The sequence below is a fragment of the Poromitra crassiceps genome (genome assembly GCF_964638095.1).
Source record: "Poromitra crassiceps genome assembly, chromosome: 12".
NCBI lineage: Eukaryota > Metazoa > Chordata > Actinopteri > Beryciformes > Melamphaidae > Poromitra > Poromitra crassiceps.
The window spans coordinates 7853924-7872632 of record NC_139632.1 but is presented as its reverse complement, the minus strand read 5'-3'; the positions used below and the strand labels follow the sequence as shown (position 1 = coordinate 7872632).

At 45.0% G+C, this 18709-nt stretch overlaps 1 protein-coding gene across 1 annotated transcript in view; it reads right to left on the bottom strand.

Annotated features, from left to right (window-relative positions):
• ano8b (anoctamin 8b) overlaps positions 1-18709 on the bottom strand; it is a gene marked incomplete at its 5' end in the record, with an annotated part of 30501 nt that overhangs the window by 4014 nt on the left and 7778 nt on the right. The window contains 14 exons of the mRNA XM_083647931.1: positions 69-260; positions 1169-1588; positions 1891-2050; positions 3308-3555; positions 5163-5291; positions 5536-5610; positions 5735-5790; positions 6174-6300; positions 9027-9179; positions 9787-9948; positions 10997-11124; positions 11386-11502; positions 12554-12650; positions 12800-12938. Of these exons, the coding sequence (XP_083504057.1) occupies positions 69-260; positions 1169-1588; positions 1891-2050; positions 3308-3555; positions 5163-5291; positions 5536-5610; positions 5735-5790; positions 6174-6300; positions 9027-9179; positions 9787-9948; positions 10997-11124; positions 11386-11502; positions 12554-12650; positions 12800-12938 (2203 nt within the window). The remainder of the gene's footprint in view (positions 1-68; positions 261-1168; positions 1589-1890; positions 2051-3307; positions 3556-5162; positions 5292-5535; positions 5611-5734; positions 5791-6173; positions 6301-9026; positions 9180-9786; positions 9949-10996; positions 11125-11385; positions 11503-12553; positions 12651-12799; positions 12939-18709) is intronic.

Genomic DNA, 18709 nt, shown 5'->3' with positions numbered 1-18709 from the left:
CAGTTTGGGTCCCAGACATAAGAGAACGCAAGAGCCCCTGATCAAGTGTGTCATCTGTGACCTCTGACCTGCCACTGGCCGATGCTCTCCACCCTGAGTCCAAAGGGCCTCTGCAGGCCGGTGCAGAGCTTAAAGGCATCGCTGCGGATCTCAATGATATTGTTGATGAGAGCGCACATGGCAGCCAGAGGAAAGGCGGAGGAAAACAGCACCACATAGCCAAACTGGACAAACATCTCCTGGTAGTCCTGGAAGGTGTCCTGAGATGGACAAAAAGGATAATTAGCCCCTACCCACAGTAAGTACCATTATGAATGTTATTATCACTTTTGTGAGCACATTTTGTGATCACTTCACGATTGTAATTGGAAGAATAAGAAGCAGACTTATATTCCTGGGAGAGCTCTCACTGTACACAAAGACATTAGTTTTGGACACATGCAGAGCCTGCTGTTTGGAAAATTATACATTACATTCCTGTAGATCACTTACAGTATGTACTATAATAAGACCCAAAAACAGGATACTATCATGTACAGTATAGATATTACGCCCATATGACCTAGAATTCATTCACACCACTGTGGGGCGTTTCATTACATTTCAGACATTTACATGTATGAGACATGACCAAAATAAGTATGGGGAGTGTAGGTGAATGATTTATTTATATATATATATATGTATATATATATATATATATATATATATATATATATATATATATATATATACATATACATTATATATATATACAGTACATATATATATATATATATATATATATATATATTTATATAGTCACACCTTTATTCATAGCAAGTCTTTTTTTTATCGCAGGTCATATCGTTATCGCAATATTGAACAGTGTTAGCGCACATCGCAGATTTTCCTCATATCGTGCAGCCCTATGTGTGTGTGTGTGTATGTATGTATGTATGTAATATGTATGTGTATATATAATATGTATGTACAGTATATATGTATATATATATACTGTATATATATACATATTATACATACACACACACACATACTGTTTAATATACATAATGCTATATCTCTTATATATATTATATGATCCGATAAGTTTTTGGAAAACTTGTATCTGATGAGGCCAAAAAGGTGGCACCCTTTGCTGGAGTTTGTGTGTATGAGCTCCTCTTACCTCGTAAGTCTGCATGCAGCTCTCTAGCTCAGCCTGAGTGAGCGTGTTGCTCTCTCTCTCTTCGGGGGGGTCGATCCACGAGTCCCTCTTAGTCTTAGGCTCCGTCCTCTCCAAGCTCCGCCCCCTCCTCCGGTGTCGCAGTGTCACACCGCTCTCCGGCCCAGCAGGCAGTGGGTTAGCGGTGGCGGTGGCGGCGGCAGCAGCAGCAGCAGCAGCAGCAGCAGCAGCAGCAGCGGCAGCGGCAGCGATGCCTTCGGCCGCGGCCGCTTCCTTCACATCGTGGATACCGTTATCGTCGTCGTCGTCGCACATCTCAAATACACAGGCGGGGTCCATTCCCTTCTCCACCATGGTGGGGCTCCCCTCCTCCAGGAAACTATCTTCCATTGGGGGGCCGCTGCAGGCTGGCCTTCTGTCCACCTTAACAACAACAACAACAACAACAACAATACTATTACCAATAGTAATACCAATAGTACCAATACTGACCACTGCCAATATCAACACCAATACCAATATTAGTACTACCAATACTCACCACCAACAAGAGTGGCAAAAAGTACACGACTACTATTGTACTTCTACTACTACTAATAATGATACTTAGTTAGTTATGACTTGTTATATAGCATCTTTCTTAACAAATGAACAAAGTGCTACAATAAAAGCATAATAACATGGCACAAAATGATGATGCTAATATATAGTGCTGTGCAACATACCTTCTCTATGAAGCTGACCTTCCTCAACTTCAAACCGCAGTCTATCAGACTTTCCTCCTCCGTCTCTCCTTCACTGAACCTGCCGCTGTCGGCCTCGTCCCGCTCCCCTCCCTCCTCCTCATCCGGCACCCCGCAGCCCCCGTTCAGACACTTCTTCTCCCTGGGAGGAGACCAAGGCAGAAGGTGAGAGCTGCCCTGAGACTGCACTGCATGCTGTGCACAAGTCACAGCATGTGTGGACCTTTATCTGAAGGTCCACACAGAATCTGTTTGGACCAGTGCTGACCAATTTGGGGCCCATGGGCCTGTTTGTTTTGGCCCGCCACGGATTTGAGGGATTTTTTTTTTTTTTTTTTTGCAGGCCAGGCCACCGGGCATTTGCCCGATGTGCCCGATTATGCAGTCTGCGCATGAATGGAGATGTCGGGACTCTTCTATCTACGATTAACGTTAATTTTGTGCAGCTGGTATTCTCTCTCCCCGACTCTATCACACGGGTGTGAGGCATTGCTATCTGAGGATTGATTGCTCCTGATTGGTTGGCTGAATCACCTGGTTGGGGGGTGAGCTCTGATATGACAGATTTATTACATTTTAATGTAATTCCACAACGTTTATTTTTGGCCCTCGGCCCTCCACCCAGATTGAGTTTTGGCCCTTCATGGGAAATAATTTGGGCACCCCTGGTTTGGACCTTTATCTGATAACGGTCCACACAGAATCTGTTTGGACGTGGTTTGGTGAAATTCAAGGAAGACATTAGTATTTCAATAGCCATAGTGAGTAAACATGTGACAAAGGAATTTGTTTTTGTGCAGTATGCAGCTCAGCGATCACAGCAATAGCTAAATATGGAGCAGACAGAAAGACAATCTTCAAATTATAAATGATAAAGTGCAAAGTAAAAGGCCTTTAAAGTGACATATAGTGGGGTCCATGTCAAATGTCCAGTAAGTCCTTAAGTGATATATAATAGGGGGGATTGTGTCCGTGGGACATAGTCTATGTAAAATGTCCATTAACTTAAAATTGCTGCTAACAACACAAATATCCACCACAGGGTTGTGAAGTGTTGATCCCAGGATGGATAGCTGAGGCATATTGATGAATTTGAATACTACACTTTTATTAATAATAAATAAATTAATAATAAAAACAAAGATACTTTCAAGGCCATCTAATCATTTTCAAAACCTTTTATGGCCTTATTAACTTTTCTCAAATTCACAAACTCTCAAGGATTGTCAATGCAGGTAGGAATCCTGTTATATGCTGATTATAAATAAAACATCCTAGAAATCAGTTGATTTTAAATAATATTTTTAGTCAGTCACCCTTACATGCGTATTTTAGGGTTAGGGTTAGGCATGCTTTCATTTCTATTGATTGAATGATATTTGTGTGTCATGGATTTCACCTTCTGTCTGGGTGGCCCACACCGGGCCTGGTGCCCCGCAGCCCGGGTCCTGGCATGGTCTGGTCGGTGGGCGAGGCCTGGGCCTTCCCTGCTGCCAGCCGGGCGTATTTGAGCAGCGCCGAGAGCAGCAGGTCCCACACGGCTCGCAGGGTGAGCTCCCCCAGCTTGTGGCGCTCATACAGGTAAGGCTGCAGCACCTCCTTCACGTTCTGGAGGAACTGGCGTATGATGAGCAGAGTGGCCAGCATCTGACGAAAGGGAAAAGGGAATGCAGTGTTGCTGCCGTGCTGACTGAACACAGAGTACGGCACAGTGAAACAGAGCAATCCAAAAGAAGCGCCCCCTACAGGTAAATAATGCAAACTCGGGGGAATACAAGTGGATGGAGAGCAAAGGGACGAGCAAGACAGAGAGGAGAGAGACGATGCAAGACACACCAAAACAGAAGTACAGTATGTAAGGGATAGTCTGCAAAATGCACCAAAACAGAAGTAAGTGAAACCCATGAAAACTACATTTCAGTGTCAGTGAGTGACATATGATGCAGAGAGAGGCCAATCACATGGATGCTCAGACTGAAGGACTTGCAATAACACTAACACCTTGCAGAACAAATGCAAGTCGCACTCAATCGAAAGAAGCAAAATGACAAATGAGTTTTCACTCATCAGCAGCAGCACAGCTGGAAGCGCTGCCTATATCTTTAACACAGACACAAAAGCTATAGACTTTACAAAATTGCAGACAAAGTGATAGAAGGCGGCGCAAAGCTTACTTTCCTTTATTGACTTTAATCTAAACGGCAATTCATTCCAAGTGAAATAACGCTGACGCACCATCTACTGTAGCTACAGCACAGAAGCCCAAATCAAAAGCGCAAATAGATTCCTGACAAGGACACGGACACGTTATTTTCAGCCGATGACGGGAGGCCTCAGAAACGGGCAGCCATTGGCGATACTGTTCTCACCACAGAGAGAGGCAGTTGCGACAAACGCGGGCAAAGTTAGTGTTTGTTCAGACAGAACGCCAGGTTGTTTTATATGCAGACAGACAGGTCAGGTTAGTTAGTGTTTGCTCAGACATAATGCCAGGTTGTTTTAGACTCAGACAGACAGGCGTACGACAGACAAAAAGTCAACATGCTGCAGCAAAGACTGAAAAAGGGGGGGGCGGTACTGGTTTGCGATTGGGGAAACTATAAAAGCAGCATAGCTGATGGTAACAGATCATGACGAGCTCAATGGTGTAACACACCAGCTGAGAGTGTAACAGAAACAGGCAGAGGGTGAGAAATGGAGGCAGGAGTCTTGGGTGTTATTGGAAAAAAAAAAAACTATTTGCAGAAACTGCAGAAGAGGCAATAACGAAATCCACCGGCCATCGGGGGAAAGGCAGATGGCAACGATACTCAAATAGTGTATGATGATGGTCAGAGAGGCATGTGAAGTGAATATCATGAAAATGTGGAGGATTCACAGGGTTTCAATCACACACACAAAAGCACACAGAAAACACCAAACATGTCAACAACAACACAGACATATCCGTCATTCCAACATGTCAACAACACACAGACATTATCTGTCATTCCAAGTCTAACCGACAGACGGATCAAGCTCAAATCCGCCATTGCATCAAACAGGCCATGTAGATGCACCAAGCAGCGGAAGTTGAAACACCAACCCGGAATATTGAATAAAAACCCACAGATTTCAGACATGTGCTTTTTTAATCCCTACAAATGCACAAGACAGACCTAAGATGTTCATAACATCTAGCAGGTTGGGTAGCTCATGACATGTTCCGACACTGCTCTGGCATTGACCTTAGACCTCCAACCCCGGGGTTGGACGGTGGACCCGAGCAAAGCCCTGAAGAGCCAGGGGATCGAGACCACAAGCATCTGGATCTTGAGGAACGGTAGCACGTTTGCCCGGACCTGCCTCAGCAGACTCTTGCACAGAAACAACACCAGCAGCATCTTCCACAGAGGGAGAAAGGGAGGAAGTGGATGGAGAGAGAGAGGAGGGAGGGAGGGAGAGCAGAAGAATGCACAGATGGACAGAGAGCAACACATGGAAAAAGATGCAGAGTGGAGAGTAAAGAGAGAGAGAGAGAGAGAGAGGGAGACATGTGAGGACGGAGGGATTGTAGTGGATGGGACAATGACAGATGGTTGGAGGTGAGAAGAATCTGCTGATGCGTGATGGAGAAATGTCTCCTACCTCTTTCAGGCGCTCCATGTCTTTGAGGTAGAATCCAATGTAAAAAAGGCTGAGATAAGAATTTACAAACTGAAACTGGAAGAGAAAGGGAGAATTACAGTTTGGCTGGTGGTGTGAATATGGAAACTTGTTTAAAGAAATGAGATTGCAAATCACATCGTTATGACGATACATTTCATTTGATAAAACAGCCACTCACAAGAACCATTTTGATGATGAGATTTTTCTCATAGGCACTCTGGAGTCTGTAGTTTTCTGTGGAAGCACAATGCAAAAAGCACAGGGTCAGCATCACCTATCAGTACTACTGCACCAGCACAACTGTGTCAACAAAACAGTCAACTGAACATACTTTCTCTTACAAAAGGTACAATACCGCAAAAATGAAAACTCTCATTATTTTAGTTAGCATTTTGAGAGGAAGAGTATTAATGTAATCCTGCAATCCTTGAAGGGCTTTGAAGAATGTATTTTGATTGATTGATTGATTTGATTGATTGAAACGATTTATTTCAAACAGTTAAAACAAGTTAAAACAATCATATTATTTTTCATTTAAACCAATTGAATGTGGCGTTAACGCAAGTATGCACTGTTTTTGACTCATACGGCAGTGAAGGTGGAAGCTTGAATCTCACCCATGTCATTGAGCCAGCAGGCGATCTTCTTGTACACCTCGTCACATGCAGTCACAGTGATAGCCAGCATGATTTTGGGGATGAAGCGGGCTAGCCGAGGCATTTCCTTGATCCCCATCACAAACTCCTGCAGAAACACAAGCACAGACTTTTCACTGAACTCACTGGTCGGCCTCCAGGACAGCACAGACTTTTCACTGAACTCACTGGTCGCCTCCAGGACAGCACAGACTTTTCACTGAACTCACTGGTCGCCTCCAGGACAGCACAGACTTTTCACTGAACTCACTGGTCACCTCCAGGACAGCACAGACTTTTCACTGAACTCACTGGTCACCTCCAGGACAGCGCAGACTTTTCACTGAACTCACTGGTCGCCTCCAGGACAGCGCAGACTTTTCACTGAACTCACTGGTCACCTCCAGGACAGCACAGACTTTTCACTGAACTCACTGGTCGCCTCCAGGACAGCACAGACTTTTCACTGAACTCACTGGTCGCCTCCAGGACAGCACAGACTTTTCACTGAACTCACTGGTCGCCTCCAGAACAGCACAGATTCTTCACTGAACTCACTGGTCGCCTCCAGGACAGCACAGACTTGCTGCACAGCCTTCTGTTCACTCTCAGATGTGAAATAGGCAGTTGGAAGACTAAAGTAGACAAAGTGTCCTCCTAACTCTCTCACATAAACATGCCATTGATGATCCATTCTTCACTTCTGCCATTGGTGATTATTGGCATTTATTCTTGTCCGTTTGCAGGTGTGTTTAGGTCCATTTTATTACAGTAAGTAAGGGACTGGGAAGACATTAAAGGGATAGTATTTTGGAACCCTTAGACCGCAGAATCCATGTTGTTCCTCCTTCTAGCTCCAGATAGTTATCCACAAACCATTACAAGATCAATGGGGTCACGCTCCTGTCTGTGCTGACTAAGGTTGAAATTTCCTCCACAGTGCTTACAAAATAAATGTCAGTGAGTCTTAAGCTGTGTTCACACCGAGATATCTATTTTTCTCTCTGTCGCGCGATTCAACCCTTTGGAATCGCTCTGTCGCTGTGTTTAAATCGCTCGTCAACAGGCACACGAATTGACGGACATCTGGGGGCTATAACGTTACGCAATGTCATGATGTTTGTCCACTACGAGCCACCGTAGTTGTTTACAAGCTAAGCCTATCGGCGAGCTCTATACCGGTAGTACAGACTTCACTTCATGTCAGCTGCCTGTCAATCAGCTGTCAATGTGGTTTGTTGCCACACAATAAACCAGCGGTTTGTTCCAAGCCAGTGTGATCCTTGACTCACTCTCACACGGCAGCCAATCAGCGTTGAACAGCGAGCGACTGATGCCGGCGTAATTTCGCTCGAGTTGGGATATTTCATCTCGGGCGACGAGTGAATTTTCGCCCTATCGCTCTGTCTCTGTCGCTCGGACGCCCAGCGATTTTTCTCCCGGGCGAATATACGCTCAACTTGAATAGGTCGGTGTGAACGCACCTTTAGTCAGCTTGCACAGACAGGTGCATGACCCCAGCATTGACCCTGTATTGGTTTGTGGCTAACTACCTGTATCTGGAGCTAGTATGAGGAACAGCATATTTGTGCTGAGAATGGACTCTACCAATCAACATCATCATTGGTCAGTAGCAAATAGGGCTAGGGTATAAAACATATCCCTTTAAGGAAACAGTGAGGGAGCCAAAAATAACATAAGAGCACCACTCATTTGCTTTGTGAAGGACAAGAGAATAGCACAGGGTATTTTGGTGAGCCTTATTTCCATCGAGGTCCTGTAGCACAGATCTACAATTTGAAGGAGATGACATTGTCTCTTGTACTGTACTTTTGACAGCATTATGGTGCACTGTACTGTACAATGCTAAAGTAATGATACAGAAGCATCACAGAAATCAGACTTTTGACCAGGCTTGCTGCACCGCTGCATCTACCCTTAAAAGAGATTCTGCAGCACTAAAGCAGGATAGATGCAGGGTGTGGAAACTGTAACTGCTACATCCACAAAGGCAGCAGACACCAGTAAAATTAGTAATTAGTTACAGTTACTTGTTACTCCTCTCAAAAAGTAATCTGAGTTACTTTAAAATTGCTGCATAATAAAAGTAATTAGTTACAAAGGGAAAGTAACTTTTGCATTACTTTTAAAAGTCTGCTTCGATTCTCTTACTAATGCACACATATTATTTTAGTGTTGCTGTGGCACAGTGTGGGATATGACATACTGTCAAATTGTATCTATCATTGTACCTGCATGGAATACTTGAACATTTCTCTGGGGCTTATAGCCTACTCAAGGTCATTAGCGTCTGGGGCTTATAGCCTACTCAAGGTCATTAGCCTCTGGGGCTTATAGCCTACTCAAGGTCATTAGCGTCTGGGGCTTATAGCCTACTCAAGGTCATTAGCCTCTGGGGCTTATAGCCTACTCAAGGTCATTAGCCTCTGGGGCTTATAGCCTACTCAAGGTCATTAGCGTCTGGGGCTTATAGCCTACTCAAGGTCATTAGTGTCTGGGGCTTATAGCCTACTCAAGGTCATTAGCCTGTGGGGCTCTGGCTGCAGCTGTGGCATGTGGAACATTTTTGCCGGCCAGAGAAGGCGGTGTCTCTCCCTGGACTAGGTCTGATGATCATACACTAGACAATGCTCTGAAGTTGTCCACTATTTTTCACGTCCTAAAGTAACTAGTAACTATTCCCATGAAAGTTCAATCATTGTAATTGAGTTAGTACATTTGAAAAAGCAATTAGTTAGATTACTAGTTACTGCAAAAAGCAGTTAAATGACAACACTGGCAGACACCTAACTCAGATGCTGACACCCGACCGACCTGCAGCTCGAAGCAGATGAGCATGGCCAGGAAGACGAAGCAGAGGCAGAGGATACAGATGGGCAGGCTGACCAGCCATCTGAACACACGCCGCCGCCACGGAGGGTAGTAGAACTCCTCACATCCTGTTATGGGACTGCAGCGCTTCACACCCTGCAGGGGGAAGAGAGGGGTGGGAGTAAGAAAGGGCATGCGAGAGGCGAGGAGAGAGGAGAGGAGAGGAGAGAGAGGAGAGGAAAGGAGAGGAGAGGAGAGGAGAGGAGAGGAGAGGAGAGGAGAGGAGAGGAGAGGAGAGGAGAGGAGAGGAAAGGAGAGGAGAGGAAAGGAGAGGAAAGGAGAGGAGAGCAGAGGAGAGGAGAGGAGAGGAGAGAGAGGAGAGGAAAGGAGAGGAGAGGAGAGGAGAGGAGAGGAGAGGAGAGGAGAGGAGAGGAGAGGAGAGGAGAGGAGAGGAGAGGAAAGGAAAGGAGAGGAGAGGAGAGGAGAGGAAAGGAAAGGAGAGGAGAGGAAAGGAGAGGAAAGGAGAGGAGAGGAGAGGAAAGGAGAAGAGAGGAGAGGAAAGGAGAGGAGAGGAAAGGAGAGGAGAGGAAAGGAGAGGAGAGGAAAGGAGAGGAGAGGAAAGGAGAGGAGTGGAGAGCAGAGGAGAGGAAAGGAGAGGGGAGGAGAGGAAAGGAGAGGAGAGGAAAGGAGAGGAGAGGAAAGGAGAGGAGAGGAGAGGAGAGTAGAGGAGAGGAGAGGAGAACAGGACTTTAGCTCTCCTCACCCTAAACTGTGGCCGCGGCTCCTCCAGCGACTCAGAGGGGGTGTCCAGTGTTCCCCACTTGTAGGCCAGCTCCGCCCCCCTCCTCTTCCAGCGCTCCAGGAACAGCGTGGCCCACACCACGTTGAACAGCGCAAACACCACACAGCAGATGTCACGGCTCGTCTGGAGGACACACAAACACACACCACTGTGAAAATCAAATGATTCCAAACCCTGAGCTGAAATCATGAACTGTATAAAACACAAAGCAAACCCCTGTTCTTAATACTTACTGTCAAACTTCATTGACCAAAATATCAACAGCTACTTTTCAACATTTCCTCTGTGAAATGCCCTATCAAAAAACATGCACTGTTCCAGGAGCAGTGTATCGTACACCTTTACTGATCAGAGAGTACTGTAGCTTTTCTTTTCCTGTATTTGTAAACTTGTCTAAAGGAAAGAACAAGGAGATAGTTCTCCTGAAAAGTGCAGGGGCATCAACCCTTCTTCCCCCACAAAAAGGATGATGATGATGACTATGAAGATTGATGGAGAACATTTAATTGAATTTCCATTGGATTTCATTTCATAATCAATAAGCTATAACAGATACAAATAGTTATTGGTATTAGTTATGAATCATAACCGACCGCACACACATAGGTTAAAGCAGACTTCACCCTCTGCCCACAGTAACCGGGTCATGTCACACGTGGCTGACCTTGCTCGGCTCCAGCCTATCCACCACTCTTAACCCATTGATACCTGATGCAGCATTTGCGTGTATATCCCTCATTTGTGTGTGTATCCCTTTAAGACCGCGGTCTTAAAGGGATACACACACAAATGCTGCATCAGGTGTCAATGGGTTAAACAAAACATGTTGTGTGCCTTGGACTCCTGGCTTCATTCCTCCCCCCCTCTCTCTCTGCTCTCCTCACTATAAGAGATATGATATGACAAATGTTAACTCTTTACTGTAAATCTGAAACTCTGGATCATGTATACACTGAAATGTTGCAGTCTCCCTGTAATGCATTTGACAGGGATATGTGATGGCTAATGCATTCATATGAGACAACTTCCTGACTTCTTGGCTTCATTTTATTATTTGGTCATCGTTTCATATTGGCTTGAAAGGCTCTTGTTTGTGCAGGATGAAGAATGATGTTATTGATCCAAAATTCCATTCTACAACAACAACGATGATGATGTGTTTTCGCCTCACCTGGTCAGACTCAGTGAGCATCCACAGCACAAAGCCGATGACAGCAGGATATAGCATGGAAGTGGTGTAGAAACCCAGCCAGGCAAAATACATGGCGATCTTCACCCCAAAGTAGTCACAGATATCATCTGCAAACAGCACAGAGCACAGAGGGAAGAATGAGGAAAGAGCAAATACAATGAGTATGTTATTATGGCCATCATAACAATACAATGAGTATGTTATTATGGTCATCATAACATAATACACTGTAGAAGTGCAGAAGTAAACAAAGTAGTGAGAAAGGAAACATGAGGAAAAGATGACATGGGGAAAAGAAGTATCTCTTTCTTTTTATATTGATATTGATCATAATAGTGTTGTGTGTGTCTGTGTCTTGTTCCACTGACCTAAGGGCTGTTTCTCACAAACAGCCTGGACCCAAGACTTCATCAGCTGACTGAGGATCCTCTGCTCATGGAGAGGAAACATCTGCTGGATCACCCCTCGTGCACTCAGCTCAGGGACTGGACAGAGAGAGAAAGAGCCTTGCTAAATAATCAAATGGTAATAGTAATAATACTGCAGCAGCTTAGCTTGTCCACTCCTGCCACACTGCAAGGCAAAGTAAGTCGACCTATGTTTAGGCACATGAATGTACTGCACAAGTATATAAAGCTATAATATTCCAACACACAGATGAATGTATTAATAGATACCTAACCGTACATACAGCACATGCACAATGTTTCTGCCTATTGTTATGCCGTATTGTAGGCCTGTAGGGTACATGTGACAACTTGTATTTGTATTTTCTTTTATCATGTGATCATACTCTTATGCCCATATTAATTTATAGAAAGATAGAGAGAGATATAGAAACAGAGTACCGTAAATTCCGGACTATAAGCCGCGGCTTTTTCCCCGTTTTTTGGCCCCTGCGGCTTATATAACGGTGCGGCTTATCTATGGATTTTTTCAACAAAAAAACAAAAACAAAACAGAATTCTCTCTTCTTTAGCACTCTTTCTAACTATAAATCCACTTCTGTTTTAATTTCCTCTCTTGCCCTCTTTTCACCACACCGCGGACACTGTGTGCACTGTAAAAAAAAACACAGGTGGTGTTGTGTTATGTTGTTTTGTTGAAATGTTAATAAATGGGAGCTTCCTCAAACAGCCATCTCTTTCCCGACAATCCCCTCTGTGCACGAACCCTTACATATGGTAATTAAACATTAAAACACAATTAAAAAAAAAAAAAAAACATTAAAACACCCGCGGCTTATAGTCCGGTGCGGCTTATATATGTAACAAACAGGCAATTTTGCTGCTGCGGCTTATACTCCGGTGCGCCTTATAGTCCGGAATTTACGGTAGATAGATACAGAGAAAAACAAATGCTATTGACTGTAGTAAGGTGATCAGATCCATCATGTTTGGATTGTGGGCGCAGGCTAAAACCAACTGGAGGTTTGTTTTTTCAAAGCTTACCAGAGAACTGCCCCCCCTGGCCCTGTTTAATAAAGACAAACATCAAGTGTCTGGTAATACCGGACTGTTAACTGATGCTGCTTACTGATTGGCTGGCCCTCTAGGAAGTTGATATTATGAAGCACCTCCCCCTGTTTGGCACGTAGATTGTCCAGCCAGTACTTAATGATGCTCTGCCTTTCCTGTAGGGAACAGACAGAAGACAGAAGTAAGGGTGAGAGTAGAGTGTGTGTGTGTGTGTGTGTGTGCGTGTGTGTGCGTGTGTGTGTGTGTGTGCGTGCGTGCGTGTGTGTGTGTGTGTGAGTGTGTGCGTGCGTGCACTGACACTGACCTGCGAGGTGAAGAAGCACAGCTCACTCTCGATGTTCTCGTAGATGTAGTCCTCCTCGCAGGAGAAGCTGCGTGTTCCTCCTCCATACTCGGGCTTCACAGCTTTCCTCAGTCCCATCTCCTCAGCCCCTCGCAACAGACTGCAGGACAGAGAGAGCAAGAGAGAGAGACAGAGACACAGAGACAGAGAGAGAGAGAGACAGAGAGAGAGAGAGAGACAGAGAGAGAGAGAGAGAGAGAGAGAGAGAGAGAGAGAGAGAGACAGAGACAGAGAGAGAGAGAGAGACAGAGAGACAGAGAGAGAGAGAGAGAGAGAGAGAGAGAGAGAGAGAGAGAGAGACAGAGAGAGAGAGAGAGAGAGAGAGAGAGAGAGAGAGAGAGAGAGAGAGAGAGACAGAGACAGAGACAGAGAGACAGAGAGAGAGAGAGAGAGAGAGAGAGAGAGACAGAGACAGAGACAGAGACAGAGAGAGCCGTTCAAAGAAAAATCCAGCCTCAATATGTCTTGTTGCTACAGTACATTGCATTCTGGTCTGTTGAGGACAGCAGAGAAAATGGTAGAGTAGACCTTCGTCTTCTTCCATGGATGTCTGGTTGTTGACTCTAGAATCTATATGAGAGTCATATGCAGTCTATATGTGATGTCACATTGAGGCCATTTACACCTGGCGCTAACATGCGTTTTCTGTGATCAGATTGCAATCAGATTGTGTTTTATCACTTGAAATGCCAGGTGTAAACACCCCTAAAACGCATTGAAGAAGGATTGCAATCTGATCGGCCAAACCACCTCCGGAGGTGGTCAGGGATGCATTGTGTACACATTGAACACAAGTGTAAATGCAATGTGTCGTCTCAATCTGGATACAGCAACTTTATGCGGATTGAGAGGACAACCATTTCTGCAATCTGATTGCAATCAGATTGCAGAAAATGCATGTTAACGCCAGGTGTAAATGGAATCAGGCTGAAGTGATAAAATACAATCTGATGGCAGACACCACATGTTAACGCCAGGTGTAAATGGCCTCTATTGTCTAGGTTTATCCGATAGGAGAAATCAGGAAAAGATCCAACACCAGACAACAAACTGGACCCAGAAAGGTACAACACCAACAACTGTTTTGTGTGAATGTGTTTTAGGGTGGATCTTCATTTTAAGCCCCCACCCTACACATGACAGACACACACACACACACACACACACACACACACACACACACAACACACAGGTCCCCCAACTCTCCTTCTCCCACACACTCATCTCATCATGAGAAGCACTGATGGAGCTAATCTACAGCCTTCACCCTTCCTTCCTCTCTTCCCTTCCCCCCCGCTCACCTTCACTCTCTCCATCCCTTTATCTCTCCATCCCTTTATCTCTCCATCCCCCCATCCCATCATTCTCCTTCTGTCCTTCCCAGTGGCTTTGTGCTGAAATCACAATAATAATGCCCTCTGTTCTCTACTGTCTGACAGCTCACCTCTCTCTCTCTCTCACACACACACACACACACACACACACACACACACACACACACACACACACACACACACACACACACACACACACACACACAGACAGAAACACACACACACAGAAACACAGCCTAGGTGGGCCTGTAATGTCCATCCATCATGCAGCGACAGCCACATAGAGGCGCAGTACGGCGAGGTGCGTTCAACAACACCGTGATGGATTACAGCAGAAATGTGAGGCGTAAGCTTCTGTACTGAATACTGCTTAGCCCGCACCATGAGAACAGAAAGCTCCTCCTCCTCTGAAGAAGAAGAAGAAGAAGAAGCCAGGCTGTATCTGTTCAGACCAGAGCCATGTATATAGAAGAGTCGCGACATCTCCATTCACTCCAATCTACCATTTTTTTTACTCTCAAGAGTTCCAGGAAGTAAGGTCCTGGATTAAGCAGCACTGTCGAGTTGCAGCAAAATGGATTTTTTTTAATTTTTTTAATCAAATTGTACATTATCAGCTTTATCTTAGCATTCAAAAGTAGCGCTGTTCATTGGCTAATGAGTCACGCATTATTTTGGTCCTCCTGCTGACGCCACGCTCTCTCTAGAGGACACTAGTTCAGACCAACTGTTTAGTAATCCAAGCCAATGACGGCCCAGCCTTTCAGAGGTGTGCAGCTTCTGCCGCTGCTGCCAGGAATGTCAATGAGATTGTCCCTCACCTCCCTCTCTGGCTCCCCGTCCCCACCTCTATCATCCAAAACATCATTGCCTTTTCCCACTCGCTCCCTCTCTGAACACCAGGGGGGGGGAGCTTCATCTGGAGGCGCGGTCGAAGCGGCGCGTGGATGATGCTGACCTTGTGAGAGAGGGTAGGACATTGCTGAGAGGGAGGCCTGTCAAGAGAGCCGTGCTGTAGCCGGGTTGATGCTAATTTGGCAAAAATATGCATCAGACGTCATGTAAAAGTCAGCAGAACGCAGAGGAATAAATAGCCAAGTCACAGCTGGAATGGATTGGAAAATGGAAAATGGATGGCATGCCATTTTTGAGAGAGGAAGAAGAGAAAGAGGGAGGCACCTGTGTACACAGAGCCGTGTAGATAGAAGAGTCGCGACATCTCCATTCACTCCAATGGACCAGTTTTTTTACTCTCAAGAGGTCCAGGAAGTAAGGTCCTGGATTAAGCTGCACTGTCGAGTCGCAGCAAAATGGACAGTTTGTGTTGTACTTTGAAAGTTTTTTTTTTTAGAATCAAATTGTACATTATTAGCTTTATTTTAGCATTCAAAAGTAACGCGAGACCCCTTCCTGGCTGTTCATTGGCTAATGAGTCACGCATTTTGGTCCTCCGCTGACGCCACTCTCTCTCTAAATTGCTCTGCTGTGTACATTTGTCTGACTGGGTGTGTTGGCTAATTGTGTTTTCCACTGGACTTGTTTTCAGCACTGCACGAAATAGAGATGGTTTCTGGAAACAGCAACACTGCTGCTGGACGGCTGCTTCTCTCCCTCAAGAGCCCGTGGAGAATCGTCCATTATACCAAAAACAAACCAAACAAACCAAAACATAAATAAGAACAATGCGACACCCAGAGGTGAACTGAAGCCAGGCTCCCAAGTTGAGGAGCCACTCTGTCATCTTAATGCTACCATAGCTAATACGCAAAAGCATTATTGCAACACCAAATCAATTCCAAACCCAAAAGCCAGAATAATACTATCGCAGGATAATATGAGCGTAAATATGCTGATGTATGTACAGTGATGATGGATAAAACAGTTGAGTTTCACTTGACACTATAGCCCAGCAAACCACCTGCCTGCAGCCTCCTGTCGTCCGTTACTCTCCCACAGCCAAACGCACGTTCTCACTGCTTCACTATGCAAAGGGAACTACTAATCAAGGTGAATTAGCCCTGATGGCATCGTTTCTGTGTTATCTGTTCTATCACTTCAAATGTAGGTCAGCCCATCAACCTGCAGGTGTGTGTGTGTGTGTGTGTGCGTGTGGTTGTGTGTGTGTGTGGTTGTGGTTGTGTGTGTGTGTGTGTGTGTGTGTGTGTGTGTGTGTGTGTGTGTGTGTGTGTGTGTGTGTGGTTGCGTGTGTGGTTGTGGTTGTGGTTGTGTGTGTGTGTGTGTGTGTGTGTGTGTGTGTGTGTGTGCCAGGAGAGAGCACGCATGTTGTCACACGGCTCAAGCCATTCATTTAATTAAAACACACACTTTCAGCGAGTGTTGGCTCCATGCCCCACCCCTTTTCCCTCCTTTACCACCCCCCACCCCACCCCTCTCTCTCTCTCTCTGTTTATCCATGTCTCTCTCTCTCTCTGTTTATCAGTCTCTCGCTCTCTCTCTCTCCGTTTATCAGTCTCTCTCTCTCTCTCTCTCTGTTTATCAGTCTCTCTCTGTTCTGTTCATCAGTCTCTCTCGACTTTCCTTCTGGCCAACTCCACCTGTCTAATGCGATTCCATCCCTAGGTGAAAAGGCTTGGCTGAGGCTCTTGGGGGTTGTTTTGCGTGGCCCTTGCTAAATGCACGCTCAGCAAAGCAGGGACTGAACATCTGAGTGCTGAAATGCATGATGGCGTCACCCTGCCTGCTCTCTGGAGTGTATCGCTCCGTTTTTACACACTGTAAAAGTCTACACACACTATGATTAAATTGACCCTGCACTCATCGCCAAATCCCACGAGGGGATTTGGCAAAAAAAAGAGAAAGGTCGGTCTGGGCATTGTAATCAGAGCAAACACAATAGATCCTGTTTAGTCTGACTGGAACCCACGCTGTGACAAGAGGAGTGGTGCCTGTTCAAGCAGGAGCCAGGGGCAGCTTGACTAATGACTCAGCGTGTACGAGCTACACTGCTGTGCCATACTATAGCAGCAGCTACATTTAATACCATGATACAGTACAGTATACCTGTGTTATACTGGAGGCCCTGGCACACAACAGCTGGGATATTCTGCTCTTGGAATACATCTTAACCCCAAAATATGCACGTATAAATAACCTCAAAACTACCGTACAGAGGAAGTTATATATAGCCCTACTGTACTATTTACTCGTGGGTTTGTTAGTTGAAGTTCCTGCTGCAGCTTCTTGCTCCCGTTGATGATTTCAGGATGTTTTTGATATGGGGGATTTGACTTCATGGTACAGGAATGGCGAGAGTGACAAGTCACAAGGTGTGTCTGTCTGTCTCCAGGTAAAAAAGTCAAAGGTAAAGTCTAGTTACCCTGAGAGGACAACCCAGTAACCAGACACCTGTCAGTAACTCTATCCTCCCTGTAGCCCAGAAGCCATTGAGCTGCAAACAAATAGGCAGATCAAACAGCAGCGACCACACTGCCCGTGCAACATCACACGCATGCCAGATAAGACAAGAGCGCTTTTCAGATCTGACGAGCAAGTTGACTACAGCATAATACAGTACAGTCCACTTGGAATGCTCAACTCATGCTGCTAATAGTTACAGTAGTTGATGTTCACTATGAAAGGGAAGTCAGATATATTTTATGAAATCAGGGGACACTTTATGCAATTTATTTATGGGCAATGAGTCATTCACAAGAATTGTGTCTATCTGATACTGAAAGTCTGCATGTAGCATAGTTTTGTAATAATCGCTCATTTATGTATACTTGATAAAGCCTTGTGCTTTTCCTGATGTTTGTGTTTTATCATTAAGGTTGATTGTTGATCGGTTAGATCTAGCTACTGTAGGTTATAGACTACTTGCACAACTCCACTACTTCCTGAAATGAGTAGGGCATCTTGGTTTCCTGTCCTACACTATTGGATGAATTGATTAATGTCAGGTGTGCTTGTAGTAGTGGAGTTGTGCAAGTAGTCTATTCTCTGCCAAGTCCTTTGAGACATACATGTCCTAAAGGACTGTATAAATAAACAAACTTGGGACTTCAAAATGCTCGATCTATTATAACACACACACGCACGCGCGCACACACACAAATGGCCTATTTCCAACAAATGGACTGTACATGTAATAATAATACTGAAGAGTGCCTTGTAACTTATTTAAAACAGAAATAATGTTTCATGTTTGTTAATTTGAGTATATATTTTAACTAAAACTGTCGGCTGTGTTTTTTATGTGTTTTTTATATGTGCATTGCTTTGCTGCTTGTTTTTTCGATTATTTTTTGTAAAGCACCTTGAATTGCCTTGTGTATGAAAGGTGCTATATAAATAAAATTTGACTTGACTTGACTTGACTAAATGACCTGCATTTATATAGCGCTTTTATCCAAATCGCTTTACAAACAGTAGGTACATTCATCCATTCACACACCGATGGTGGCAAGCTGCCACGCACGGTGCTGGCACACCATCAGGAGCAATTTGGGGTTCAGTTCAGTATCTTGCCCAAGGACACTTCGACATGCAGACTGGAGGAATCGAACCACCGACCTCT